The following is a 26,781-nucleotide window of genomic DNA, read 5'->3' on the forward strand; positions in this document are numbered from 1 at the left end:
GGTGTTTGCGCGTCGACTGCACACCATGTTGAGAAGGGGCAGCTGCGAATTACCTCAGTGATAGGTTTTCAGGGAAGGAGCAGGATGTGAATAATCGCTGATTCGAAGCCTCGTCGCTGAGGCTGCACGATTGTTCAGGTCACCCGGCGAGAACCTTCCCGAATGAGTTATAATTCATCGGTCGGAGAGCCAAGCTGCCTTCCTACTTTTGCATATTTACTAGGCAATCTGGAACTTACACGTTTCTTCACACACGCCAACGTGAAGCTATCGCGCCTTCTACTTCCCACACACGCCGACTTTCGCTTCACTGATACTTTTTATTTTTTCCTCCTCTGACAGCCATCGCTCTTTGTGGACTTCGAGCAAAAAGATTTCGCAAGTACTTTGCTTGACGGCATCACCAGAAAATACTGGCGACGGTATCTTCTGGTACCTCGTCGTTGGCAACTGCCCTCGGATACCCTGACCACATGGAGATTGACAAAGCGACTACGGATATGGATACGGAAACCGTAAGTGTAGCTTCGCCAATGCTGACTGGCCAGTGGCCGAGTCTAAGCGACAGTAGTGCAGGAGCTACTATGTGAACATGACCCGCTTTTATCAACCCTCCGCCACTCCTCTCAAGGACGCGGAACCGCGCTTTCGCGCCCCCAGCCTCTGTCCCAGCCAACGACTCCAACCAAAGCGTCACTCGGCTCTCTTCAACGTTGTTCCGTCACAACCCAACAATCGCCAACTGCGAAAACGCGACTTTGCGGTCTCGTCGCGTCGATCCATCGAGATCAAAGACGGAAGCCGCAATCGAACATGGCTGAGGCCCTGCTGGGCCTCACGCCCTCGTACGGAAGCGCGTCGAGGAACAGGCCGTCAATTGCGCAGCCCGATGACATCCCCGCCCAGCTCCGTCGCGAACTCGAACGAAAGAAGACACCCACACGATGCGAACATGTCTCGGTCACAATCGAAGTGCCGTCTACCCTCGAATTCGCTCTTCGCGATGGCGACGGCGATGCGCAGGAGAAAATCGACCCGGCGCTAAGCGGCCTCCGAACTCAGGTCGTCGATGGCCAAACCGTCAAGATCGTGCGCGCCTACGACACCATCATCAGCCAGCCCCACGACAACCCCGTGATGCAGAGAGCTGTGGCGAAACATATTGTTGGGCTTCTTTCTGTGGTGGACGAGAGCACCTGGGCGGTGAGAGAGGTTTCGCGCGGGCAGTATGGGTGGTCTTTTACCTACAACTGCAAGGACTCTCTCGGCACCTGGAACCGGCAAAATCACAAGACGTCCAATAAGACTATCATAGGAGAGTATAGCCAGAAGGAGCTTGAGCCTATAATGAAAGCCCGACCAGCTTTCGACTGTCGCGGCACGCTCACCGTTGCGTTTTCGAAGAATACTCGGACCATCAACGTCAAGTACGAACACATGCCTCTCCACAAGACTCTGGGCGAGATGATCGAGCACTTCAAACCCCTCCCTCCAGCAGCACCTCCACCACCTCTCATTCCCGCTGGAGAAAAGTCCAAGAAGGCGAAAACTCCGCGAAAGCGAAAGAGCGAGGCCTTGAATGAGGATGGAACGCCTGTCCAGAAGCCAAAGAGGAATAGGAAGAGCGAGGCCCTGAATCCAGATGGGACACCTGTGCAACCAAAGAAGAGGAAGAAGAAATCGGAAGCTGAAAAGGACGCACAAGCGGCTGGCGATGCCACCAACGGCGAGGCGACAGCCACTGTTCCGACCAAGGCGGACGCTGCTGTCCAAAGTGGTGTCCATTCACATGCAGTGCTGAATGTGCCCCCAGGCGAGGCGGCTAGGCGCCGCGAAGTCGCCATCAGACTCCTCAGCGACAGCGGCTTAGATCCCGAGAGTCTTTCTACGGAACAATTCGGTATCTTTGCCAATCAATCTCCGGATCTTCAAAAAGAGTCTCTTGCCATGCTCGTAAAGTATGGTGCTGAGCGACTCCGAATCGTTCACCCCAACGATGCTGCTGCGTCGTCAACCAGCGCGTCACCTACGCCTCAGCAACCAACAGCGCAAGCTGATATCACTACAGCCACGTTGGAATCCCCAGCTTCAGGGAAGAAGAAGAAGCGGCCTCAAAAGTCGAAGGCGGCCGCAGATGCCGAAGAAGTGGAGTTGATCCCTGCACCGCCAGGCACGCCAATGAAGTGGATTTCGAGGGGAGGATGTATTGCTTGCAGAAGAGCAAAGGCCAAGGTAAGTCGATCTGTTTTGTTGGGCGACCTCGTCGGAGATGCTAACGTATTCCAGTGCGATCGCGCTAAACCTGAGTGCGCTTCCTGTGAAGAGCTGGGCGTGGAATGCCAGTACCCTCTGATCAACAAGATGCCTGCGAAGAAGAAGGAAGAAAAGTCTGCAGCTATAGTAGAGGACCATGATGATGATGATGATGACGACGACGACGCTGAGGCTGAAGTCGAAGCCGAGCCCGAGCCCGCAGAGCCTGAGATGGAAGTTGAAGAACAAGAGCCAGACGACATCGAGACTATCGACTACACGTCAAACATGCCGGTTGCTAACATGCTCACCCCTGCTGCACAGCCTTCCAGTCAGGACTACTTCAATGGTGGACCCAACGAACTGACTTATACCCATTCCGCCTCCAACGATATGAACATGTCACACGGCGTCTCATCATACCCCGAGCCTTCTGCCACCGCAAATTACACGGAGCAGCAGGCAGTCTCCACAAGCTTTTCACAACCGTCTCTTACCGGCACGGCAACATACGCTCAACCGAGCACAGACGTGAACAGCTATACAACCGCCAGCAATGACAACACGTCGAGTCTGAGTTACTCTCAACCCGCGGCTAAGAGCCCTAGGGCGACGAGAACCTCTTCACGGCGCAGCTTGCCATCTGGACCAGGACAGACACAGCAGCCCACGGCTGAAAGCCCTGTTCCGCTTCCCAGTTACGCACAAAACTGGCAAAGCATTTCTCCTCCTAGGGCAGCGAGTACAATTTCGCCTACCATGATGACCAAGCAGCACAGGCCGCGGAGGTCGACCCAGATGCCGGCTGCGACCACCGTCGCTCCCCAGGAGACATCCTACCGGAACACGCAACAGACTGCGGCCCATGTCGCTGTACAGCAACAACAGCAACAACAGCAACATCGGCCTTCCCCTACACAGCAAGCAGCTCAAGTTGTCCAAACAGTTACCCCGGCCCAGGTCTCGCCATTCCAGGCGCCTGTACAGGCAGCCCGAACTAAGAGTCGAGCTGGACAGAGAGCCTCCACTCGTACTCCGGTCAATGAACCCCGTGCCACACCTTCCCACCACACCGCCCAACCTTCAACTTCAGCGACGATGGAATCATCAACCTACAATGATACCCAATCCTTGAGCAATGTCTCCAACTACAACAACTACACTCCGAAGTACTCTAGCCAGAGCAACAACTCGACTGAGTTGGATACCACCAGACTTGCTTATCAACCCTACGCGGCGCAAAACACCACTGCGACCACGTCTGCTTACCCTTCGTATGATTACGACAGAACCAATGCCACTGCCTCACACACCTCCAGCGGTAATGCGCGGTCCGGACAGTTGTACAACAACCAATCGCAATCGCGCAATGCGCAATCATACAATAATACCAACACCACGGCGGCGGCGAACACTTACGCTCAACAGCCGTCGACGACTCAGCAGCAGTCATCCTCTCTGCAGTCGTTTAACATGCGAAATTCAGCAGCGAGCAGCACTCAGCCAAGGTCGTCCTCGAGGAACACAAATCAGCAGCCGCAACAAGCACAATCGTATGGATCTTACGCAAATCAGACCCAGCAGCAATCAACCCAGCCTGACCAACACAACTGGTATGAGTTCGGCTCGGGGTCTAACACTTCCTTCACGCCAGCCAACGTCTCTGGAGGCTATGCCACGAGAGGTAACACTTCCTCCAATTACGGGAGCGGGTCCAGCTCCTCCAATCAAGCATACCAGCAGCAGCATGGCTCTCTTAACATGTCGGGCCATAGCTACTCTCCCGGCGACAATGAGATGTATGAGCTGCTGAAAAATTCTCTTCACGGCCCAGGCCGCTAAGAGGAAGGCGAATGGCGGCCTGGTTGTTTATATCTTTCTGCGGTACGCACCTAAGTGTACATACTCTACCACTTTCAGCGACCTGCTTCTAGCAACGGACTTGGGCGTGAACTGGAAAAGCCTGAAGATCAGGCGGACGGACTACATCTTCCATGGGGAGGACTTGATATTTGGTGGCACTTTTTCCCATAGGTGGCCCACAGGCACCTTGTTTGTTACCTGTAGTTTATCTGGCCATCAGTCGTGGATGACATCTCGCAACTGGTGGATTTGCACTATGACCAATGAAAGAATATGCCATCTTTCACAGAATCGACTTTGCGTGATGGTATGTACATGTAAGCTCAACGTAGCAGACTCGTCCCCGGCCGAGACCATTGCCATGCCACCTGAATTTTGCACCTCTTAATCCGATCCCACGAATCGGATTATTGATCGTCTAGCGCAGCCTTGCGATTGAAATGGCACGACATGCTGTTCAGTCTACCTTAGGGGATGTGTACATTCATCTCATTATGGAGGATTGCTTCCTGTTGCATTTTTCGTCCGTTGACTATCACTGTGCATTGATTTGGTGTGCTACCTCTCAAGTTCGACCAATGTAGTTGCATGTTGATATTGAGCCGGCTGCGCGTCGGGGGCATAGCAGCAGGAGCTCAATTCCTAAGCCCGCAATGGGGGTAGGTCTAGACGTTTCGTATTTATTGTGAGGTGTCGTAGACGTCATGGAGCTTTGCTGCGGGTAAGAGCACATAAGAAATTGGCGGGCGGTTTAGCATAGGGAGGATGTTGAAAGGAAGTAGCTTGGGCGACGCCTTGGACGTGCCTGGAAGTGGGCTGTGGGAAAAGAGGGAGGCCAGGTCCACATGGATTACATTCTACTTGATGTAGAAAGTGGCCACGTGAGACGGTACGGAGTAGTTATTTTTACCGCGTTCTGGTACAAAATAGGGTTTCTGGGGGAAGCCTGATGGCGTCGTGGCCGTGATTTGGCAAAGTGCGACATCGCGAATCGGGTGAGAGTAAACAAAGTATTGGATCCTGACCCGTGTATGCGGGCATGAGCGGCAACCCTACACATTAGTCCAACCGAGGTATGTTATAGACTAAATATAAGCTTATTCATGTGGATAATCCGTCGCTTCAGGTACAACCCATATGCTGCCATAGGCACCGCCGCTTAACATCCCTGGCCCCATCTTTGGAGACAGTCACCATTTCCGCGTTTATTTGCTCGTAGCACAAGTATTCGAGTAAGAAAATGTGACTGACGATTTCAAAGTCTGCCTATGCTGTAGCATTGGCAAGAGAGAAAGATTGAACCCTTTCAAACACGTTTACCTACTGATTAAAGAGTCTTGCGTGCTGCAGCAGAGTTGGATTCGTACCCAGGCTAATCCAGAGTAGGTAAGTAAGACGGAAATATCTGAGTTGTCTCTCTCGTCTCAGTATGCGACGATGCCAAGTCTCACTCATGCAGTCCACGCAATTTTGATACATTTCAGCTGCCAAGTCTCCCTCCCCCTCCGCTCCGTCCGCCGTCTCCGCCCCCTCAGAATCCAGCGGGCTGTAATCGGACCTATCTTGATAATCTCGACAGAAAAGGGCGTCAATCCTGCCGGCTCCCTCTGCTTTATCTGGAATGGTGAATAAGAAATTTGGACTAGGAGGTGGTGGCTTCTCACGTCAGCTGCGTCTTCCTACGTGGTTTTGTGCAACGACAAGAAATGTATTCTTGGCCAGAAGCCGTTCATTTCGACCAGCCTGCCTGCCTCGCCTCCCGTCAACAGCTTGCCACCCGTCTTGGCGCCCGCTTTGCCGAGAACTACCTTGCGTGTGTTAAGAGCCCAGCCCTCGTGTGGTCACGTAGGGGTGATTTCTGTATATAAAATCTAAGCTGACGAGAAGAGATTTACAAGCGGAGCTTCCGCAGAGGTGGAGCGTAGGCGTAATAGAGCCCGCGCGGTCAATCGTGGCAAAATATCCGGGCGCTGGCCCGGGTCCACTACTCGGGTCCAGCCCGTAACAACGTGTATCAGCTGTCGCCGGCGAAATGGTTAGTGACGGAAACTATATGTACCCACAACTACCTAAATGCAGTAGAGGGATCTCTCTTTTGTATATGGCGCAACGGTACAATTCCGAATTCTGTCAGTTAGCTACCTGCTTTGAGCCTTTGCTGCAGGCGGCCGCAAGTCGATGGCGTCAATCCGGACGCAACGTCACAGCTTGATCGAAGACCGCGAACGGAGAAGTCCCAAAGGTTACTTTAAAGAAGGCTTCGGGCATGATCAAGCTTGGTGTTGTACGCGTCGTGATATGCATCTGCTTGATCCTTGGCCCCTTGGGCAAGGCTAGTTCGGTCTGCAACGTGCAAGGGGCAGACTTTCTGATCATTGGGGGCTAGCAATTTGGGATGCCCGAATGAGCGGCAGAACGTGATGGTAAACAAGAGTCCAGGCATACATGTAGGCTTGCTTATTTGAATAGATGATTTTCAATTGGCCGTCTCAGGGCAGATGCTACCTCGCGCTTCCGGTTCTGACTTGGTAACGTTTACGTACCCGGGGACTTTCGAACTGAAATGCTGTGAGTGTGGTGGCAACGGGCTACGTAGCGCAAAAGGGATATCGCAGCCTGATTCTCAGAAACAGGGAGGCCGCCCCGAGAAAACGAAGATATTAATTTCCGTGGCTCCCTCACACAATGGTAGTCGAACGGTATCTGACTTTCCAAATCATCTCTTCGCGAAAACCATTCTCTTCCATCCACACCACCAACGTATCGCAACTCCGTTGAAGTTTCAAGATTGGCAACCATGCACTTCTCCATCAGGGGGAAAGGAATTATTCCTCGAAGCCGCTGGAGAAGAAGTGCTCTTGTCTTCGCCGCCGCCGCACTTGTCACGTTCATCGTCAATCTATCCTTCATCATCTGGGCCATGACACGCCAAAGCGACGGGTCGAACGATATCAAACGTCCTGGAATAGGAGTTATAACAAGCGGCAACTGCCAGAGAATCAAAAGTTGGAATACAGGCGCTCACGTCGTAATCAACATCATCAGCACGGTCCTACTAACAGGAAGCAACTACTGTATGCAATGCTTGATTGCCCCGACACGGGATGAGATCGAAAGCGCACATGCCAAAAATAATTGGCTCGATATCGGTATCCCAAGTATTAGGAACTTTTGGAGCATTGCTTTGCAAAGAAAGATCGTCTGGAGTCTCTTAGCAGTGTCTTCCTTTCCACTACATCTACTGTACAGTACCTTGAGAATCTTGAAGTTGTATTTTGATTAATGGCTAACTATTCTATAGCTTCAATTCGATTGTGTTTACCTCTACTTCCTCAAGCATATACAAACTTTACAAGACTGGCGTCAACAACTTCGATCGAGGCGATATTTCTCAAGGACTACCGGTCGAGCTAGCAAAGCTACTCCCAGATTCGAACACTACGCAATATGATTATCTCGACAACCAAAAATGTCTGGATGCGTACGGAACCGCGTTTCAGTCTTCGCGAGGTGATCTGGTCGTCGTGGTAGATAACGGAACGACATTCTCTGCTGTAGTACCAGTATCCGAGTATGGTGGTGTGTTGCAGTTTCCATTTAACTGGATTTGCGCATACTACTACGATAGAAAACCTTCTTGCGACGAGAGACTCACAGACATCAAGAGCAATGCCACCTGGACTATAGGATATAATGACGAAGTAAAAGGCTGCTATAGTCAGAGAAGAGAGGAGCAATGCAAGCTGCTTTTCAGCAGCGGACTTTGCTGGACTGTGACTACCCTCAATTTAGTCAAGGGCATCTTGATGCTTTTTGTGGCGTACGGAAACATGGAAAGGCCGATCTTAACAATAGGCGATGCTTTGGCGTCTTTCCTGAGGAATGAAGATGAGTATACGAAAGCCATGGCTCTTGCATCGAAGTCAAGTGTAAGGAAGTTGGGATGGGATTTCGGTTCACAAGAGTTTCGCTTCATACGACGGCGTAAATTCGCTGCGGGAAGCCGTCTGCGATGGACGACCACGATAGCTATGTAAGTCTTTCACTCATAGTATGCCTCTACCTATATGTTGCTAATGACAATAGATGTTCCTTAGCCATTCTTGTTTGCACATTGCTGCTAGCGGTGGGATTGCGCGCCAACAGATATCAGGTCGGCGACTCAGACATCACAAAATATGGACTCGGGAAAGCACACAGCGACACTGTTTTGGACATTGGCACGCTAAGCTACGATTCTGGCACCCTTATCCTTAACGCCTTACTTGCCAATACCCCGCAAGTCATCATGTCAATGATCTATTTCAGCTATAACGCCTTATTCACAAGTTTGTCTCTTGTCACTGAGTGGGATCGGATTGGAAATGGAAAAGAACTGAAAGGTCTAAGGGTTTCTTCCCGCCCACAAGGTGACCAGCGGCAAACATATTTCCTTCAACTCCCTTACCGATACTCTCTCCCGCTGACCGTATTTTCTGGTGGAATGCACTGGCTTATTTCGCAGAGCATCTTCCTCGTCAATATTGAGGGTTGGTATCTAAAGGAGCATTCCACTAGAGAGTATGATAACGTCATGTCCTGTGGGTGGTCACCGATTGGCATCATATGTGTGATTGTGGCAGGTACGATCATGGTCGCGTTTCTTCTTGCGTCGGGGTTTCGTCGTTTGCGTTACGGGGGAATCCCGGTGGCAGGCAGTTGCAGTGCTGCAATCTCCGCGGCCTGCCACCCAGCAACAAGTGAAGACCTAGAGATGTGGACAAAGGCACTGCGCTGGGGTGTAGTATCTAAGCCTGATGCTGAGTTGTCACATTGCTCTTTCTCAAGCGGAGAGATCGAGGTCCCGATTGAGGGGCAAAAATACCAATAAGAAAGGGAAGAGTGATTCGCGCGATTGGGGCAAATATTGGTTGAAACACGCAAAGCCTTGAGATTGAGTCTGATCAAGGAGCTAATACTGTCGGATTGGAAGCCCAATTCGACCGTGAGTAAGGGTAGAGCAGGAGCCACCTCGAGAGGGTACAATTACACCTCGACGGTCCACCCAACCTCCGGTTGGAATCTCCCTTCTACTCCTTACGCAGAATTAATCGATATAGAGATATTGATACTTCGTTACCCCCAGGACCCTACGTTTCGAACTAACTTCCCTGTGATAGGGATACTAATACTGATCAGTGGTTAAATTCCACTATTGTAGATCAGTAAGGTATCTTGCAAAAGTAAAAGAGACGACCCTCTAATACTAAACGGGATAGAGGAATCGTGCTCCCTTGACCTCTCGAATCTTATAAGAGGAGGCGTCTATTACGTTAATAATGCCTTCGATAGTCGACTAGTCAGACGCCTCGAGCGCCTAATAACTGATAAAGGACCCTTTACTTATAGTTACCGACTTCTTTATAATAAGATTATAAATCTAAATCTATTAATTAAGCATATTAACTATAACTAGCTAACCTACGTAATAAGTAAATCCATTTTCCATAGCCTGCGACTTATACTTACACGATAAGTCAAACCCCCCACTTCCTGGCACCCCCCTGTTTCTGGCACCCACAAAAACGCGAAAATCCACCACAACCCAATGCCCACCCCCAACCTCCTTTTATCACAACATTTTCAATTCGCGTCCAGATGGGCTCATCTTTTGCACATACCTTCTTCTATATCTAATGCCTCAATATACCGAAGATCAGCTTCGTCAGGCTCTCGAGGACATCTCAAACGGCAAGAGTCAAAAGAGAGCCTCATTGGAGTATGGGATACCACGATCAACCCTCCAACTACGTCTCCAAGGTGGTCAGACTAGGAAAGTGGCTTTTGCTGACTGGCAGAGGCTGTCTCCTGACCAGGAGAGTAAGCTGGCACAATGGGTTCGCATTCAGGCTTCGCTGGGCCTCGCACCAACGCACCAACAGGTGAAGGAATTCGCAGAGCGAGTTCTGGCTGCTGCTGGGGATACCAAACCACTGGGAAAAGGCTGGATATATGCCTTTGTGAGAAGGAACCCTATCATTAAGGTTCAGAGAAGTCGTTCTATCGATTCTAGACGCGTTAATGGGGCATCTACTGAGGTCATTAGGAACTGGTTTAAGTTCCTCGCTATCCCTGAGATCAAGGACATCAAACCAGCCAACAGATATAATATGGATGAGACTGGCATCCTCGAGGGTCAGGGAGCTAATGGGTTAGTGCTGGGTATGGCTGAGACGACGTCTGTTCGCAAGAAACAACCTGGGTCGAGGGCATGGGTCTCTATCATTGAGTGTATCTCAGCCTTGGGTAGGGCACTTCGTCCTCTTATCATTTTCAAGGGGAAGACAGTCCAACAGCAGTGGTTTCCATTACATCTCGTTCCATACGATGGGTGGGAGTTCACAGCAACAGATAATGGCTGGACTACAGACTTAACTGCCATTGAATGGTTAGAGAAGGTGTTCATCCCACAGACTATGCCTGAGGCTGAGGGGGAGGCTCGACTGCTGATTGTGGATGGGCATGGGAGTCATACGACGACAGACTTCATGTGGAATTGCTATATTAACAATATCCATTTACTGTTCTTACCACCACACTCCTCTCATGTCCTCCAGCCTCTTGACCAGTCTGTCTTCAGCCCTGTTAAGTCAGCCTATCGGAAGGAGCTCGGTTACTTGTCTCAATGGAACGACTCTACCATTATAGGTAAAAGGAACTTCCTGGACTGTTACCAGAAGGCTCGACTTGCTGGTCTATCAGTCTCGAACATCAGAAGTGGTTGGAAGTGGACTGGTCTACACCCTGTGGCGATGGTTAAGCCCCTGATGAACCCTATGGTACTACCTGAGCCTCCTGCTAAGCCCACCACACCCAAACCAACTAGTCAGGGCAGAAAGCGATGCCATAATGGTCAACAAACTACCCCTGTTGAGCCATGGGATTCTGCCTCCTCTGCAGTGGTCTGGTCGACACCCAGGAAGCTGGCAGAGCTCAGCGGTCAACTGCACTTATACACCCAACTCGACAATGATACCAGCACTCAACGGCTGCTATTCAGGAAGGTGAAAAAAGGCTTCACAGAGCAGGCCTGGCAACTGGCAGCTGCCCAGCAGCAACTAGCTCACCTGAGGGCTCAAGTTACCAACGCTGCAGTGAGGAAGAGGAAGACTGTTCAAATCGATCCCAACACGAAGTTCGCGAACATCAGGGATATCCATCGGGCTCAAATCGAAGCGGGTGAAAAGGAGGTTATCACGGCTGAATCCAGCGACTCTGAATGCCCTAGTGAGGCTGGCAGCTGTATTGTAGTGGGTGTGGTTGAGGATCAATAGTTAATAGTAATGAGGAGGTCGGGTTGTGATCCCATCGTTTTTGTGGTGCCAGAAACAGGGGGGGTGCCAGGAAGTGGGGGGTTTGACTTAATATACTAACGTTAACTAACGTGGTTGATAAGCGAGTGGATCAACCGACCGCGACCACAGCACATTTGCGACCGATACGCAGCACTAAGAAAAGTAATTCAATTGAAACTATTTAAGATCCTCTTCTTCAGACATTTCTTCAGCAAATTGACATGTTCGTGCATTATGACCAGTGTTCCCACAGACGCCACATCGCCGTTGGCCCGTCTCGGTCCTCGGTCGGCGACCACTACTCCGGCGTGTTTCCTCCTCGATCTGAGCTGTTGCTTCTCTCTGCGACTGAAGGTCCTCAGCCTCAGCTATAGTAAGACTTCCTCCTTGTCTGAGACGTGTTTTCTTAGCCCTCCGGCGCCGGCTTAGTAGGTTGTTTTCCTCACGAAGGATTTTGTTCTCAGACCTTAATAACGCAATCTGGTGCATAAATCCACGCGCCCCCTTTGATAGATGCTCAACAGCTTCAATAATTGAAGTTGGTGAGCTATTCTGATGGCGGGAGATCCTCCTTTTGATGAGTTCAGACTGAGAAGATGCTTCTGTTGGGTTGTTTGGCGTCTGAGAAGTCCACGCAGGGGGTGTTGTTGGGAGGGATCCTGGAGGTGTTGGAGTGTGTAACCTGATATCAAGCTTTGAAAGCACACTTTCGGCACTCAAAGGGACAAGCCCAGCCCCTCTGAAACCTCCCTGAATGTTCTTTTCCGTAATAGCTTGGGCAAAAGCCTCGCGAAACGCAGGGAAGAAGTCTTCCTTTGTAATATGCGTATTACCCCGGCGCATCTTATCCTCAATTTGTCGACCATAAGCCGTCTTTAGTGGCCCAAAGCACCCAACGTCTAAGGGCTGAAGCAGATGAGACGAATGGGCCGGCATACAGAGTGTGACGATATTGTTTTCCTTGCAATATATCTCGAAGTCGGCAGCGTGGTGACTTTCATGCCCATCGACGACGAGGAGGCGATAACTGCCAGTTGCACGCAGTTTTGTATGCCGATCAAAGTGCTGGAGCCAATCTAGGCCTCTTTCGTTTGTTGTCCATCCGTTGTCAGACGTTGCAATGACCCAGTCGCGTGGGAGATTGGTTTCCGTGTACCAGGTGGAGAGGTGATATTGGCCTGCAACGATGATATACGGCGGGACGCTGTAGCCCGACGAACTAATGGCCTGAATGACTGTAACCCATTCACGGTCACCAGGCTGCATCATTTGCGTGTTTGAACGCCTTTCGGCGCTCGTGGCGACCATCCCAGATGCAATCTGGCCCATCATAAACCCAGTCTCATCAAAGTTATAGATATCAGAGTCCACAATACCATATTTCGCGATTGTGTTCGCCACAAGGCGAAACCACGCGTTTATGGCGTTTGGATCTTCGCATTGGGCCCTCTTGTAGTCGTACTTGCGAAAAAAGCGCGTCTGGAGCTGTGGTTGTCGCTTGACGAAGTTCGAAGCCCAGCGCTTCCCAACTGGGGGCGCGTTGCGGTCGGCGAGCAGTCGATTAGCCATTTCTTCCACACCTCTAATGCGGGGAGGGAATGATCGGGAATCTAGGTCGAGAATATACTCAACTAGCTTCTCTTCTTCAAGCGTAGTCAAATTCCGCGATCTAGGCATAGTGTCGCGTCGTGATAACTTTCCCCTTAGACGATGGCGTAAGGTTGAGAAGGGTACTGAGTAGATCCGGGATGCCGCTCGGATACTAAGATTTGGTGTCGTTTTGATAGCCTGAACCGCTAAGGTTAGCTGGCCTTCATTACTTTGTGATGACATGCTTGGTTGTGGCGTAACGCCTATGAAGGGTGGAAGATATGTTGGTCGCGGTCGGCTGATCCACTCGCTTGTCTGATCCACTCGCTTATCAACCACGTTATACTTTCCAATAACTATAACTATAAAATAGGTAATCGGCTTATAAAAGGCAGTGTTATACTGTAATAATCGGCAGCGCCACGTGTGGCGCTGCGACAAAGGTACATAGTGTATTGTTTATATTGACTTAATAGCAAGTGCACCCCTTCCTCTTATATCTTGGCCTACCATGCCAGCAGAGCAGCCTTCCCAGAATAGAGGAGCTGTTCTAGCAGAGGATTTAAGGGCTAGTTGATCCCTCAAACTGTTTCTTAAAATTAAAGAGGGGAGAAAAGGCCCTTTCGCGTGAATCCGGTTATTTTGATTGTGCAGTCTGGCTATATTGACTGTGTGCCACTGCCAGCCAGGCCTACTACCACTATTGGTCTACCGCCACCACCACCACCATCACGTCACAATACTCCTGAAGGACTTATAAAATTGCGAACAAGAGCGAAGGAGGAATATCGAGACTAAAATAGGCTTGACCATTCTCGCAATCCCTTGATACGAATGCTAGTGGCAGTGGCACACAGTCAATATCCAGACTGCACAGTCGAATTAACTGGTCTCTTGTGCAGACGTAGGAACCGCTCCCAACCCAACCAGCCGACTGACCCTTTAGGGGAATTAACTAAACAACCCACCCCCCTTCACCTGAACAGCAGTCATGTGTACCTAGGCTCTGCCATTCGCACCCCCCTCCCGCGTAGGCAACAGACATCAATCACAGTGACAAGTCAAGTTCATTCCGAATAAGACAATCGGATTGGGGCAAGTCTACTTCCTATCACCGTGAACGCCGATGAGACCTGGAAAAAGCTACTGCCCACTCTGATATTACAACCCATACAGCCATGAAATATTTTCCCTCCCATTCCCCATACCCTTTTTCGTACCCTTTGCTTCACCAATGTCCGAATGGCTGATGTACACTTGTCTCATCGCGTACGTTCGCGTACGCGATGGGAATTCTACGGTCTGCCGTCTGTTGCCGGCGTCGGGCCCCCCTTCGTCTACTTAGGGGCCCTGTAGCTTATAGAAAATAGAGACGTTGAGGGGTATCATAGAAAAGCAGATGCTTCGGTGTCGAAGGTATAATCATAATGTGTGCTGGCTGTGTGCCGCGATCATGTCTAAAGTGCCGCCGCGGCAGGCTCATCCGAGGCTGACGTAGCCATCCGGTATTTCGCCTTTGTACAATGCCAATGGTGTTCCTTTGTTCTGAACGATGTTGTGTGTTTGGTTTTGATACAGAGTGGATTGTTTTGTGTGTGTATCTGATATTGACTTTGGTCTCCCTTCCTTTGGACCACTGCGGTCGTGCAACCGAAACCCTCCAATGCAGTACTTGTAAATAATAGAAGCAATTGTAAAATAGTGGTAATGAATGTTTCTTCTTTCGTCGGGGGATGCGGTTCTTCTCTCGTCCATTCTATGCGAAGTGTCGTGTGTAGACCCATGGCATCTTCCGTACAACATGACTTTCTCTAGTCGCTCATCCCCTCGAGTTGACTTCGCGTGCCTTCATTCCTTCAGAAGATCGGCTGCCGCTCCTAGCGTCTTTGCCTCTTTTCTCGTTCGCTTGGGAAGCCTGCTGCGTCTTCGCTTCGACGCTTTCGGCCCCGATCTTCGCGTCGGTCGTCGTTCGGTCTTAGACCTCCCTCGCGAGGTCCTCCTCTAGGCGCGCCTCGCTGATTCCCTGCCCATTCTTCATTCCTTGTTCCCGTAGCTACGTCTCCACGTCCGCCATCTCCACGATCGTTACGGTGGCGAGTTTCGCGACTGCTCCCCGTGTTCTCCCGGCTACTGCCGTGGGCAGGATTCGCATGCGACTCCCTAGTGCTGCCGGATGGCTCTCGACCAGAGCGTCGGGGTTCACGTTCCTCTCGACCAGTGGATGACTGATTTTGAGCCCCAGACCTTCTCTCCCTGTGTTCACGGGGCTCCTTACCATCCCTTTCTCGACCAGGACTGCGCTCTCGTTCACGACTGCTTCGTCTCGAATGTCGGCCACGCTCTGAACGATGCTCGCGGCGGCCACGGTCATGCTCGGTTTGTTGATGATCCTCGCCGTTTGTCTGTGCCCTTTCTTGTCCAACAGGACGTTCTTGGACTGGCGTAGACACCGGTGATGCACCTGTCAGAACTTGAGCATCGGAGCCAGCGATACTACCTCTGGCAACCCCACGCCCGCGTATACTAGTGCCTCTGTTGGTTTCTGGCATATTGGCTTGTGCTTGCTGCAACGTGCTGTTGATACCCGCAAGCTGTCTACGACTGCCACCGCTGCGACCTCGATCATTCGATGATGGTCCAGACGGCACCCCGTCGGTAGGCGTTGGGAAACTGCCCGTCGGTGTTCTGATGTTACCGCCTTGACCTCCGGATGGGCGGTCTGGTGTGTTGATAGGGGCCACAGGCGGTCGAGAGTGACCGTGGCTTGGTGGCTGCCCAGGAGGCGGAGGCGGAGGTGGAGCAATTTGTGCCAGTCGATCAGGGTGAATACCAGGAGCCAAGGTAGGCCCTCCCGAGGCTGGAGTGGGTGAGCCTGCTGGACCCGAATTGATAGCACGTGAGCGATCGGGGTGTGCTGCTGGAGTCGGCGTCATAGCAGACGGAGAGTTGACGGGCGCATTAGACTCGTACTGATTCCGACGTCCCCTGCCTGAGGCGGCTGGACCAGTGGGTGGATGCCTTTCTTCAGGTGCCGCCGGGCTGTCTGCATTCGGGAAGCGGCCATCGGATCGCGAGTTAGGGGTGCCCGCGGATCCACCTCGGGCAGACGCTCGGCCGCGACCCCGGGGACCCAGTGGAACCTCATTAGGGGCAACTACCGACTGGATTGGGTGGTTCAGCCGACCGTAGTTTTGATCCTGATGAGCAGTGCGGCCGTGGTCAGGTTCCGAGTTCCGGGAAGGACCCATAAATGCCTCTCTGCTCTTGTCTTGGCCGGAACGGTCACCATCTCTATCGCCAATGCGTTCTGTCCTGGGGTTGTAGGCGGGAGGCTCTGCATGCGTCTCTCTTCCAGAGGATCGGTGGTCCGAGTGATGGGAGCGACCATGTCTGTCATCCCTCGCTGGATCTGCTGGTGCTTCTGGATTGAAACGTCCGCTTCTCCTAGGTGAATGACCTCGTGGAGCATTTCGATCTCTAACCTCATCTCGTGCCGGCCTGGCTGGCACTTCAGTTCGTGGCTCGCCGATGAGAGCAGCACGTTCAGGGTTGATCATTTCGGCACGGTCTGGTTCCGGAGCACGCTGGTCAGGAGTCCGCTGCTCGTGACCTTGGGTCTCCTGAGGGCGTGGTCCCCGGCCGCTTCGCCGGTCTGTCTCTGATGATCGAGGGGTTCGGTCGGAGCGGTTGGACCTACCAGGTTGGTCTCCTTGGATCAAGGCCAACCGGGCAGGGTTGACAGGGGGATCCTCGGCTGGCTTCTCAGTGGGTTGTGATGGCGGGGTGGCGACAGCAGGTTCTCTCGACAGTCTCCCTGATTCAGAAACGCGTCCATTTGTTGGGGGCACTCTTTCCCGAGAAGGACGACCTTCCCGCTCATGGGGCCCGTGATCGCGACGAGGGGGCAGCGAGTCCGGCCTCGAAGGCCAATCTTTCTCGGACAGGCGACCAGATTCTCTAGGGGGAGCATCTGGTCCTCTTCGATCTTGTCCAGAAAAGTCTCGACTGCGGTCGGGACGTGATGGCTCAGCGAATCTTGGTTCTCTTGAGAGCTCGCGGGGGTCTCTGTGATCTCTGGTATCTCGAGTCTCTCTTGTGTCCCTGGGACCGCGAGGCTCCCGCGGATCTCTCTGTTCTCGGACCCGGTCTGGCAAAGCGTCAGGAGTGAAATGAGTACGACCATAATGGCCGGGGATAGGGACGTCTGGTCGCTTGGGCAGATTGTGCGCACTTCTGTCTGGTCCTGTAGGTGTAGGAGTTGATCTGGGCACATCCCGGTGGTTCGCATTATTCGGCAAGGGTGTTGCATTCGCTGGCTTTGGCGTAGGCGGCTTGCTTGAGGTAGTGGAACCGAGGTCGCCACGCGGGAAGCCTCCCTTCGCTGTGTCCGGCTGGGAGGAGGATGGCTTGGGAGGCAAGTTGGCATCCTTTTGGGTAAGCGTGGCTGGCGCCGAGGGTGCTGCTGATCGGGACCCAGCATCTTTGCTGTCCTTGGTTTCGCCATCCTTGACTTCGCCATCTTCCTGCTCTGCCGCGGTCCTGCAAATTGATGTTAGTTGAAGCTTGAGAGGGCGCGTCCTCAAAGCAACAAACCTGGCTGATCTGGGCTGGAATTCAGTCGCGGTCGGGCGCAAATTGGTAGTTGTCGACTCGTCCTTGGCCTTACCACCATTCTTTACACGGGTTAGTATGATCCCGAATCTTTGGTTGTCTGGTTCTCTTACCATATTTGGGCGGAAACCGGCGGGGATAATCCACTTGTCTTTCCTCCTCTGCAGTTCTGACAGGGCACCCTGCGCAGCGACTGAAAGATCCACGCGATGTCCCTCCTCCCCAGCAGATGCGGTCTTGGAAGCTGCCTCGCGGTCTGTAATCGTCTTGAGTTGATCGATGAATTGTGTGCCCATGAAAGTGATAGCTGGGAAGTGGTCGAGAACCGCCTTCAGGATTGTCATGGCGTTACGGATGTGCATCCACTCCATGCCGGCAAGGCAGGACTTCAACGCCAAGTTGAGCTTGCTATGCCACCCGTACAAGATGTCGCGGAATTGCGCATGATCATAATAAGATGATGGCTGTCCCTTGTCATCGAATTCGGTAGCGAATCCGTGGAAGAAGCTGCGCTTGCCGACCGCTTCTCTGTCGTAAGCATTCGTGTCGCGATGCCATCTGGACAGGTCTTTGAGGACGCAGTTGAGAAACCTGCCCAAATGCTCTGCCTCGCGGACTGTGCATGTGAAGATCATAGCCCGCAGTCGGTTGACGCTGAAGAGCCTATCATACAATGCCTTTAGACGGAAGTTGGGTGCGCCGAACATGTGGAGCTTCTTGATGAACACGTAACAGTACTCAGCGTCACTAGCCGAGAGCACTAGCCGAGGAAGCAAGCATTGCTCGAGGACAGCATCCGAGACACCGTTCAACTTCGCGGCTGAACCTGTGAACCAAGTTTCCATGCGGTCCGTCATGTAGTCTCGGACGACTCTTGCTCGCTTCATCTGGTGATCCGCTTCTTTGGGCAGTTCGTTGCTGATCTTCAGGAGCTCGGCCTTTTTGGCTTCCTTCTTGTTAATGCCGCTGCGACTCATGTCGGAGCGATCTCTGTCGAGCTCTTTCTTCAGGTTCGACAGTCTCTTATGAGCGTTGTTGTAGCTCGCGGCTGGGACCTCGATGTCACCGAGCTGTAGAGCCCAGAAGAGAACATAGAACTCCGGACTGAGCTTAGTCCATGAAGAATCTGGTGTTATAGACTTCATTGACGTAACGATGGGGTCGAGCGCCTCGTGAATCTGGCGTCCGGCGTCCTTCTTTGCTCTCTCCCGAACCTCTTGCGGTGTCAGCTTCTTGTCCTCCGACTCAGTCGACTCTTCCGCGGCTTCTTTTGCTTCGGGTGCGTCTTGAATCATTGACAAGTCGCCGTCGGAGTCGGTAGTGGTTGCGGAATCTTGCTTTTTGGCGAACATGTTGTAAGCAACACCCTCACGACCGATCAGGAACGCCAAGCTTGCGTCAAGTCCAAACTCGTCCATGAGCATGGTGATAGCAGGTACCAACGCATCAAACTCGTGGGGTTCGAGATTGGTCCGTAGAAGATCGAGATATTGAACCAGGATCTGATGACTGTCATCAATAACCGAACCAATGTACTTGATGTGCGCTTCATCGTCGGGAAGCTTGTAGATGGCGGCTTGTCGGTATTGAGCAACATTGATGAGCAGGCGTCCAGCGAGTTTCGAGTCGACAAGGGACTGCATGAGACGCTTGGCGCTGCGAGTCGACTCAAACCGCTTGTCTTGAAGACTGAGCAGCGTTTGGCGTCGCAGCACCTCTCCTCCAGACATGGCCAAAATTTGGTCGTCGGTAAAGTCAAGAACTTGCACAACACCTCCCATTGACGACACGAGCTCTTTGAGAATAATCAAGTCGGTCGAGTTGCCCTGGAAGAGTTGGTCGTTCACATACTGGAGAATCGGAGTCGAGTCTAGGATGGAGTAGCGCTTGAAGACCTTGCCGGCGAATTTGGAAAGTGCCTGAAGCCACTTGCTGGTCAGGAGGATGGATGATTCCTGCGTGCGACTTCGCTTTCCACCCATGGAGCTCACGAGAGACCAGATCAGGACATCGTAGGCCAAATCAGTGAAGTACTTGGCGCACTCAACAAAGGCTTCGATGAGATTTGCGTAGGCCTCGATCTGGCCGAGAGCCTCCTTGAAGACAATACCTGGCGACGAGTAGCTGGTCTTGGCTAGCGACTTGGCCATCTCGCTCAGATTCGTGAGAGAAACGCGCTTCATCACGCCTCTGGTTTCCACACGCGTGCGAGTGAAGGCTGCTTTCATTGCCGGCAATCGGGAAATCTGGCCTTCAAACCATTCAGCATAGATGGAGTATCGGATGGTGACGGGGTATAGCTTGAGCAGGTCCCATACGGAGTTGACAATGGCTGCATTGGCGTTGGTCATGCTGAGGGCAGGAACCAGGATGCGCCGCAAGAGGTCCTGCCAACGGTCCATGTTGTGCTGAGAGCGGTCCTCTGCCAAACTCTTCGCTCCGATGCTGACAAACTTTGCCAGTAATGCAGGATCTTTGCCGATGCTTACGCCCGAAAGATTCAAGAACGTGTCACATAACGTGAATATGTCTTCGACAGTCTGGCAGACTGGGACGTTGTCTGCCCATTCGTCCCAGTAGAATCTGTAGTGTTGATCTCTGCCGTCGAATCCGTCGGGGAAGGGCCATCTCATTGACTTCTTGGCTGGCAATGTGGAAAGCTTCACGGACCCTTTGGGTACACCGCTTTGGTCAATGTCGGCAATTGCTTTCGAAGCCGGCTCGGTCGAGCCGACGGGAGTTGGTCGACTTTCTTGGTACACCTTTTCGACGCTGTGGTTGAGAATACGATGAATCCTCTCAAGAACTTCGGGATAAGCCTCTGGCAGCCAAGGGACACGACCGAGAATGAAGAGGGATTCTGGAATGGCGCCAATGGTCAGAAGGCAGATCAGTAAAGCTGCCTTCTGCTCCATGGGCTCTGGAAGCTTTTCCTTCTCGTCCGCAGTGGCGTCTGTCTTGGCGTCGGCATCTGCTTTGCCTGCGGCGACTCGAGTGCGGGTCGTGGGGGGCGGTGCGCTGTCGTCGGGCAAGGCACCCGCCATGAGAAGGGCGTTTTGTGCAGCACCAGGTCGACTTTGTCTCTCCTTCTCGTCTAGCTCCTTCATCTTCTTTTCTCTCATGCTGTCCATTTCCTCATCAAGAGGCCACAGGTGCGGGTAAATGTCGACCAAGGACATGAAGCCAACCTTGACGAGGAGCGCGACAAGGTAAAGCAAATTTGCTGGCAGAACATCGTCGGGATCTCTGGCATCGGAGGCGTAGAACCTCAGCTTGAAGCCAAGCAGTTGGGCAGCGGTGCGGTTTCCCTGGGGCGGAAGCGTCTTTGTCATCTTCATCCATGCGGATGCAGCGTTGACTTCGGCTTCAGATGCCGACTCTGATTCTTCAAGCAACTTGAGGTGCTCGTCTGTGACTTGTCTGCCTCCAAGCTGGAAGAATGCATCGATGTGAACCTCACGAGCGCGGTCCCAGAACTCGACATCGCGCTGGCGCCTCAGCTCGGCAGTCTCAAGTTCGACTTCTTGGCTGGTCATCCAGTGCGACGAGTCGGGTAGAGCCCAGGGAGGAAGGCCACCTGCGTATGTCGATGAGGCCGGGTTCTGGTTGCGAGGCCACCAAGAGCTGACTCTGAGAAGCTTGATGAAGAACCGGAACTGCTTAATGAGGACGGCAGCGAAGACATCGAGTGTAACATCGAGAACTCTTCCAACATCGAGATCGAAAGTTCCAATGAGGCCCTTAAGACGTTCAAAAGCTGCGTGGGCCATCTCGGCTGACGGGGGCTCTGAGCTACTAGTTGTGAAGAGCTCAGTCATGAGCTTGGAGTAACCTTCGCTCTCTTCGCGTAGCAAGTTGTAGTTTGCTTGTCGGTACAGAAGGTTCGTCGCACGCCTGATACCAAGCTTGATGAAGGTCTCGCGGATCATGCCCAGATCTTGGAGAAGCGGAGCGTCTAGAGTTTGGCGTACAAGCTCTGACGAGACGCCTGTTGCTTGAATGAAGTCGCGCAGGTGAGGCTTGAAAAGACCACGGTCATTGTCAAAGATGATTGACCATGTGTCGAGGAAGAGAGTATGAGGCTCGAACGAGAAAGACTCCTTAATCATTTCTTGCGATTCCGAGCCGAGTATCTCCTTCATGCAAGCGCCAGCGTCAACAGGCGACAGCCGCCCCTCGATGACGGCATGGATAAACTCTTGGTAGATGGCGGCCAGCTCCTCGATGTCCACATCCGACCGTGAGCTGACTCCATGTTCGACTAGCTTTTGCCTGCTGCTGCTTTCCCAGGAAGCAATCGCCTCGTCAGTGATGTGCTCATAGCAGTAGCTTGTCGGTACTGGGGAGGGCGGATGCGAAATTGGTGCTGAGGGTGGCTCGACTGCGATCGGTGCGGGATGGTGCGGCTGCGACGGCGTAGAGGGCGGCCGGGGAACAGTCGGGGATGTGACGCGGGAAGCGCTTGCCGACTGAGTACCAGGCTGTGATTGTTGTCCCTGGGCGGAATCTCGGCGGTCGTTTCTTCTAGTGTTTCTACCACCGCGGCCGCCCCTGCCTCCACCCTCTGAAAAGTCTCGTTCACGCTGGCCCAGCGGCATGTCTCCGGGTCGATGGGGGGAGGGTCTGTTGCCTTCGCCTGCAGGGCCACCACGAGCCTTTCGCTTGGGAGGCATCGTGCTCTCGTCGCGGATGTTTTCAAGGTATCATTTGGGTATCGCGCTGTCTCGATGAAGCCAGTCTGTAGAGGTTGTCAGGGTCAGTAAAAGTGCAGATGATTAATTTGCGCGCGCGTCGGGGGGAGGGGAGAGATGCCTTGCGGTTGAAAGGATGGGAAGCTTGTCGCGTGTAGCTTGTTCGTGCACAAAGGAAAATTAAAATAGCTGGTAGAATCGGTTGGGTCAAGCAATCGGCTCGACGAAAAGAAATAGAGCTGCTGTGATTGCGGGAAAGAGTCGCGCTCCAAAGTTGGAGATTTCCGGGGTTGGCGACAGAAAGGTGACGATGAACGATTTCTCGCGTGAAGACGCAGTTGCAACTCTAGAGTCGAGCGAGCTTTAGATCCACTTCACTGAAAACGGGTAGCAGCCTCACGGAAGAAGGCTGCGAGGTGGAAGGTACCGGAGTAAAAGTACCTGGGTAGCTTTTTGTATAGAGAAGTCACCAACTGGGGGTTTCGATTGGGTACGCGACTGTGCATGGGGGGTGTTTATAGCGTACCGGTGCTGGAGACCTGCCAGCTGTCCGACTCCCAATTGACCGGATCTCGGCTGACTCATCGATCCCCCGCAGCCAATGATTCGTCGTGGAAATAACGGCTGCGACTAAGATACCGGCAAAGCTGCCAGTAATTACGCCATTTTCGGCGCAAATCTTTGGCTGCCCTCGTTGAACGTTGACCAGTCATACAGTCACATCGAGCAAGCGGAATCCCCAGATTCTTCATATATCTCGCATATCTCGCCATCGCGGAGGGACTTCATTCCCAGCAACATTACCCTTGTTCTACCTTATTCAAGGCCTGTTTATACGTTCAATTGAGGACGTCTAGACCCCCTATTCGCATCGTACACGCTGCCCCTCGTTCATTCCGAGATCGGGATGGCTGCACAAAATTCAGAGAACGGCGCTCAGCCGAAGTACGGTCAGTTTATCCTCAACCTGGGAGAGCCAATTACCTCTCATTTCGTCTTCATCACTTGTTCCATCTATTCAATATGAGCCTAGTGGCTCATACTTTCAGCCATGCCATTATGCTTGTTCTCTTGCCCTGTAATCCCACCTGAGTTGCCATGAGAATATTCATATAAAGTTATGAGACCGGTTGCTGAATACCCGCAAGAAAGAACCCAAACGCAGCCTGAGAACCCGTTTGCTACCTTGATTCCGGAGCAACAATTCGCCATCATCCCTGAATTCACCCTTGAATCAGGAGTCACTCTTCACAATGTCCCCGTCGCCTACACGACCAGAGGCAAGCTCTCGCCTAATGGCGACAACGCCATGGTGATCTGCCACGCCTTGACCGGCAGCGCAGACGTCAGCGACTGGTGGGGTCCTCTTCTCGGGGGACCTGGCAGAGCCTTCGACACATCACGGTTCTTCATCGTATGCATGAACGCCATGGGAAGCCCGTACGGCACGGCAAGCCCCGTTACGGCCAAGGATGGAGATCCCGAGAAGGGCATCTACGGACCTGAGTTCCCCTTGACCACAATCCGTGACGATGTCAAGTAAGTTTCCCCTATCACCATCTCCAGATGCTCACGGCTCACATATTCCCACAGCCTTCACAAGCTTCTGCTGGACGACCTCGGCGTCAAGCAAATCGCCGCAGTCATCGGCGGCTCACTAGGCGGCATGTTCGTCCTGGAATGGGCCTACCTCGGCAAAGACTACATCCGCTGCGTCGTCCCCATCGCCACCTCGAGCAGACACAGCGCTTGGGGCATCTCCTGGGGCGAGGCCCAGCGCCAGAGCATCTACGCCGACCCTAAGTACGACGATGGCTACTACCCCTTTGACGACCCGCCTTCCACCGGTCTCGGCGCCGCCCGCATGTCGGCCCTCCTTACGTACCGCAGCCGTAACTCCTTTGAGTCCCGGTTCGGACGTAACATCCCGGACCCGTCGAGGCGGCAGATCATCCGCGAGCGGCCCAGACCCAGCACGCCGTCCGAGGCGCACTTCCACATCCACAACGATGGGCACAACGTCAAGCGCGTCGGTCTATCGAGACAGAACAGCCAAGGCGGTATCGGCACGGCAGAGGGTACGTCCGTCAACGGCGCAGCGGCAGCAGAGACAGCCGTCCCCGAGTCCCTGGACCCTCAATTCCACGGCCCTCAAACCACAACAACCACCTCAACAACAACAGACAGCCTAACCGGAGGCGACAAGCTCCCCACCTCAACCTACTTCTCAGCCCAATCCTACCTCCGCTACCAGGGCCAAAAGTTCGTCAAGCGCTTCGACAGCAACTGCTACATCGCCATGACTCGCAAGCTCGACACCCACGACGTCTCCCGTGATCGCGCGCCCACCATCGCCGAGGCCCTCGCCCTCATCGAGCAGCCCACGCTCGTCCTGGGCATCGAGAGCGACGGCCTCTTCACGTTCGCCGAGCAGGAAGAAATCGCCGAGCACGTCAAGAACGCCCGGCTCGAGCGCATCGATAGCCCCGAGGGTCACGACGCGTTTTTGCTCCAGTTTGAGCAGGTCAACCGCTATGTGCTGGACTTTTTGAAGCAGACGCTGCCGGATATCATGGAGAAGCAAGGGGAGGAGGTGGAGGAGGTTGGGGTTGGACAGTTGACGAAGAGCAGCACGTTTGGCGAGGCTGAGGTGGAGGATATTACCGCGTGGTAAATCTACCAAGGAAGGGGAAAAAATGGGTGTTGCGATATAGGTAGAGAGAGGCAAAATGGGCGGACTCTCACAGATTTTCTTTTCAAGGTTTTTTTGTTTTCAACAGGTCTGGAGTCTTTTTCAACAACTCAGCGATCAAGGAAAATAGATGGGGAAATTTTTGGATTTGGATCATGCAGTGCCTTCGACCGTACCGCTGACGTGACCGTGAAGTCTGGACTACAGAGTGGGACATGACTGTAATGAGGCTCATGCTACCGATAATGCCGCATTACCTAATGTTCCTTGGCCACAAATGGGAGTACGGCTTGCATTTGGATTCCGAAGGATTTGGTCCCTGCAGGTAGACCGGAAACAATGGTCCTCACGGACAACCTCAAAGCACAACGTCGAGCTCACGGAGGTTGGAACGCCCCACTGGTAGCCTCGTACTCCACACAGCTCACACCTGGTTCAATTAGCCATGGTTGAGTGAGCCATCCGCAACTTACCTCAGTGCGTCCTTACGGAATGAGGTGCGGTTCCGCAGCTTGGCACTTTAGACTCCTTAAGCGGGCTGCTGGCCGGGCGCACGACATATATACCTATCTCGTTCTCGGGGAGGCTCGCGGAAGATTTCGCAGCCTTACTCTTCAAGAAAACCTCAAATCCCAATCATTGCCGCTCCCCCCTCCCGTACGTCGCCGGAGCAGTTCCCATGAACGGGAGTGCAGCAGCAAACTCTACGCAGGCTGAAAGCTAAGCAGGAGTTCCTATTTGTGGCGTATCCGTACGCAAGTGCTGCAGGATGAATGACGGAACGAGGAGGTTGAACGGATATTGAATAAACGCAGATGACTCGTCCATACAAGATACTTCAGCCGGCCGTAAGGATAGAATAAAGCTACTGAAACTAAACTCTATCGCGGCATCGCCAGGACAAGAGACGAGGACTGTCTGCCGGTGGTGTGCCAAGAGTTGTACTGTAAAGACAGATACTATGTAGGCCGTAGTCCGGATAAGCGGCATTTCAGGAGACAGTAGAAATCAGGTGAGTGTGTACGTTGCGGTGCGGCAGCTTCGTCCAAAGGCTGACCGGCATATCGCCGAAAGACGCGTTGGCCGCTCGGCGCTGGTGAAATGTAGCCTTCTCCTTCCCCCCCCCTTCTTTCAGACACTCTCTCAAGTCTCAACAAGTTGGACGTGGACAGAAGACTCGGCAGGAGAGGCACCTCGGTGTCGCAGGGTCCACGTGCGAAAGGGAATCCCTGGCATTGGCTCGGGGAATCCCTGCCCATCCCCTGCTCGGTGAGCCAAGCGAATGCATTGGTAGATCTGGAGACCGTGGGGGGCCATTTCATAATTGAATGTCGTGAGTGAGGCGTACCTATTAGTACTTGTGAGAGGGATTTAGGGGAGGAAATTGGTAGGCAGGTAGTGTTAGTGCGAATCAATCAGGTGGCCGTTGCTATAGGTAAGTGTCTGTCCGCTGTTCGAAGTTTGGTGTGACAGTCAGGTGAGAGGTGGTCAATGGAGGGACAGAGTGCAGCATTTGGTTCGTCGATTTGGACCGAAAGAGACTGGACGTGTTTTCAACGTGTTTGATGCGACGTCGGAAATTCCTATGCGAAAGAGACGCACAAAAAGGAATGGGACATTGGGGGGAGACAAACCTCCAACGTCAGCAGGCGACACCGGCCCAATCGGGAGCAGATCTGCTTGGGGAGTTTGGGAGGTGCCGTCTGGGTAACTGCGTCAAAGGAGTTCCGTGTGGTCGGCGTTCCAG

The 26,781-nt window shown here is 52.9% G+C and overlaps 4 protein-coding genes across 4 annotated transcripts; 3 read left to right on the forward strand and 1 right to left on the reverse strand.

The window, feature by feature from the left end:
• Positions 1–813: 813 nt before the first annotated feature.
• BDP81DRAFT_322570 (uncharacterized protein) lies at positions 814–4,095 on the forward strand (the record flags this gene model as incomplete). Its single annotated transcript, XM_060584710.1, has 3 exons — positions 814–2,232; positions 2,287–3,041; positions 3,390–4,095. 3 exons carry the CDS (start codon positions 814–816, stop codon positions 4,093–4,095), a joined length of 2,880 nt encoding a protein of 959 aa, XP_060443671.1.
• A 2,848-nt stretch (positions 4,096–6,943) lies between these two features.
• BDP81DRAFT_270504 (uncharacterized protein) lies at positions 6,944–8,971 on the forward strand (the record flags this gene model as incomplete). Its single annotated transcript, XM_060582927.1, has 3 exons — positions 6,944–7,359; positions 7,418–8,149; positions 8,203–8,971. Coding segments are annotated over 3 exons (1,917 nt in total), but the record flags the coding sequence as incomplete, so codon positions are not given.
• Positions 8,972–14,819: 5,848 nt separating this feature from the next.
• Positions 14,820–22,680, reverse strand: BDP81DRAFT_44814 (THO complex subunit 2). Its single transcript, XM_060592257.1, has 4 exons — positions 22,464–22,680; positions 17,765–22,389; positions 17,634–17,713; positions 14,820–17,579 (listed from the first exon to the last, which is right to left on the reverse strand). The coding sequence occupies exons 2-4, from the start codon at positions 22,322–22,324 to the stop codon at positions 14,918–14,920; spliced, it is 7,302 nt and encodes a 2,433-aa protein (XP_060443673.1). The 5' UTR covers positions 22,325–22,389; positions 22,464–22,680; the 3' UTR covers positions 14,820–14,917.
• Positions 22,681–23,046: 366 nt separating this feature from the next.
• Positions 23,047–25,016, forward strand: BDP81DRAFT_376964 (homoserine O-acetyltransferase; the record flags this gene model as incomplete). The annotated part of the gene is made up of 3 exons (XM_060586761.1): positions 23,047–23,292; positions 23,491–23,881; positions 23,936–25,016. Exons 1-3 carry the CDS (start codon positions 23,250–23,252, stop codon positions 25,014–25,016), a joined length of 1,515 nt encoding a protein of 504 aa, XP_060443674.1. The 5' UTR covers positions 23,047–23,249.
• Between the last annotated feature and the right edge of the window lie 1,765 nt (positions 25,017–26,781).

Source organism: Colletotrichum phormii, assembly GCF_030913505.1.
Source record: "Colletotrichum phormii strain CBS 102054 chromosome Unknown BDP81scaffold_13, whole genome shotgun sequence".
Taxonomy (NCBI): Eukaryota; Fungi; Ascomycota; class Sordariomycetes; order Glomerellales; family Glomerellaceae; genus Colletotrichum; species Colletotrichum phormii.

What these genes read in the sequence shown, in the direction of transcription:
- BDP81DRAFT_44814 (XM_060592257.1), bottom strand. Translation starts at nt 22,324, where the DNA reads ATGCCTCCCAAGCGAAAGGCTCGTGGTGGCCCTGCAGGCGAAGGCAAC. An exon ending in CCGGTTTCCGCCCAAATATG is followed by an intron (nt 17,714 to 17,764) that starts GTAAGAGAACCA and finishes ACCCGTGTAAAG; the next exon opens with AATGGTGGTAAGGCCAAGGA. An exon ending in TTCCAGCCCAGATCAGCCAG is followed by an intron (nt 17,580 to 17,633) that starts GTTTGTTGCTTT and finishes ATCAATTTGCAG; the next exon opens with GACCGCGGCAGAGCAGGAAG.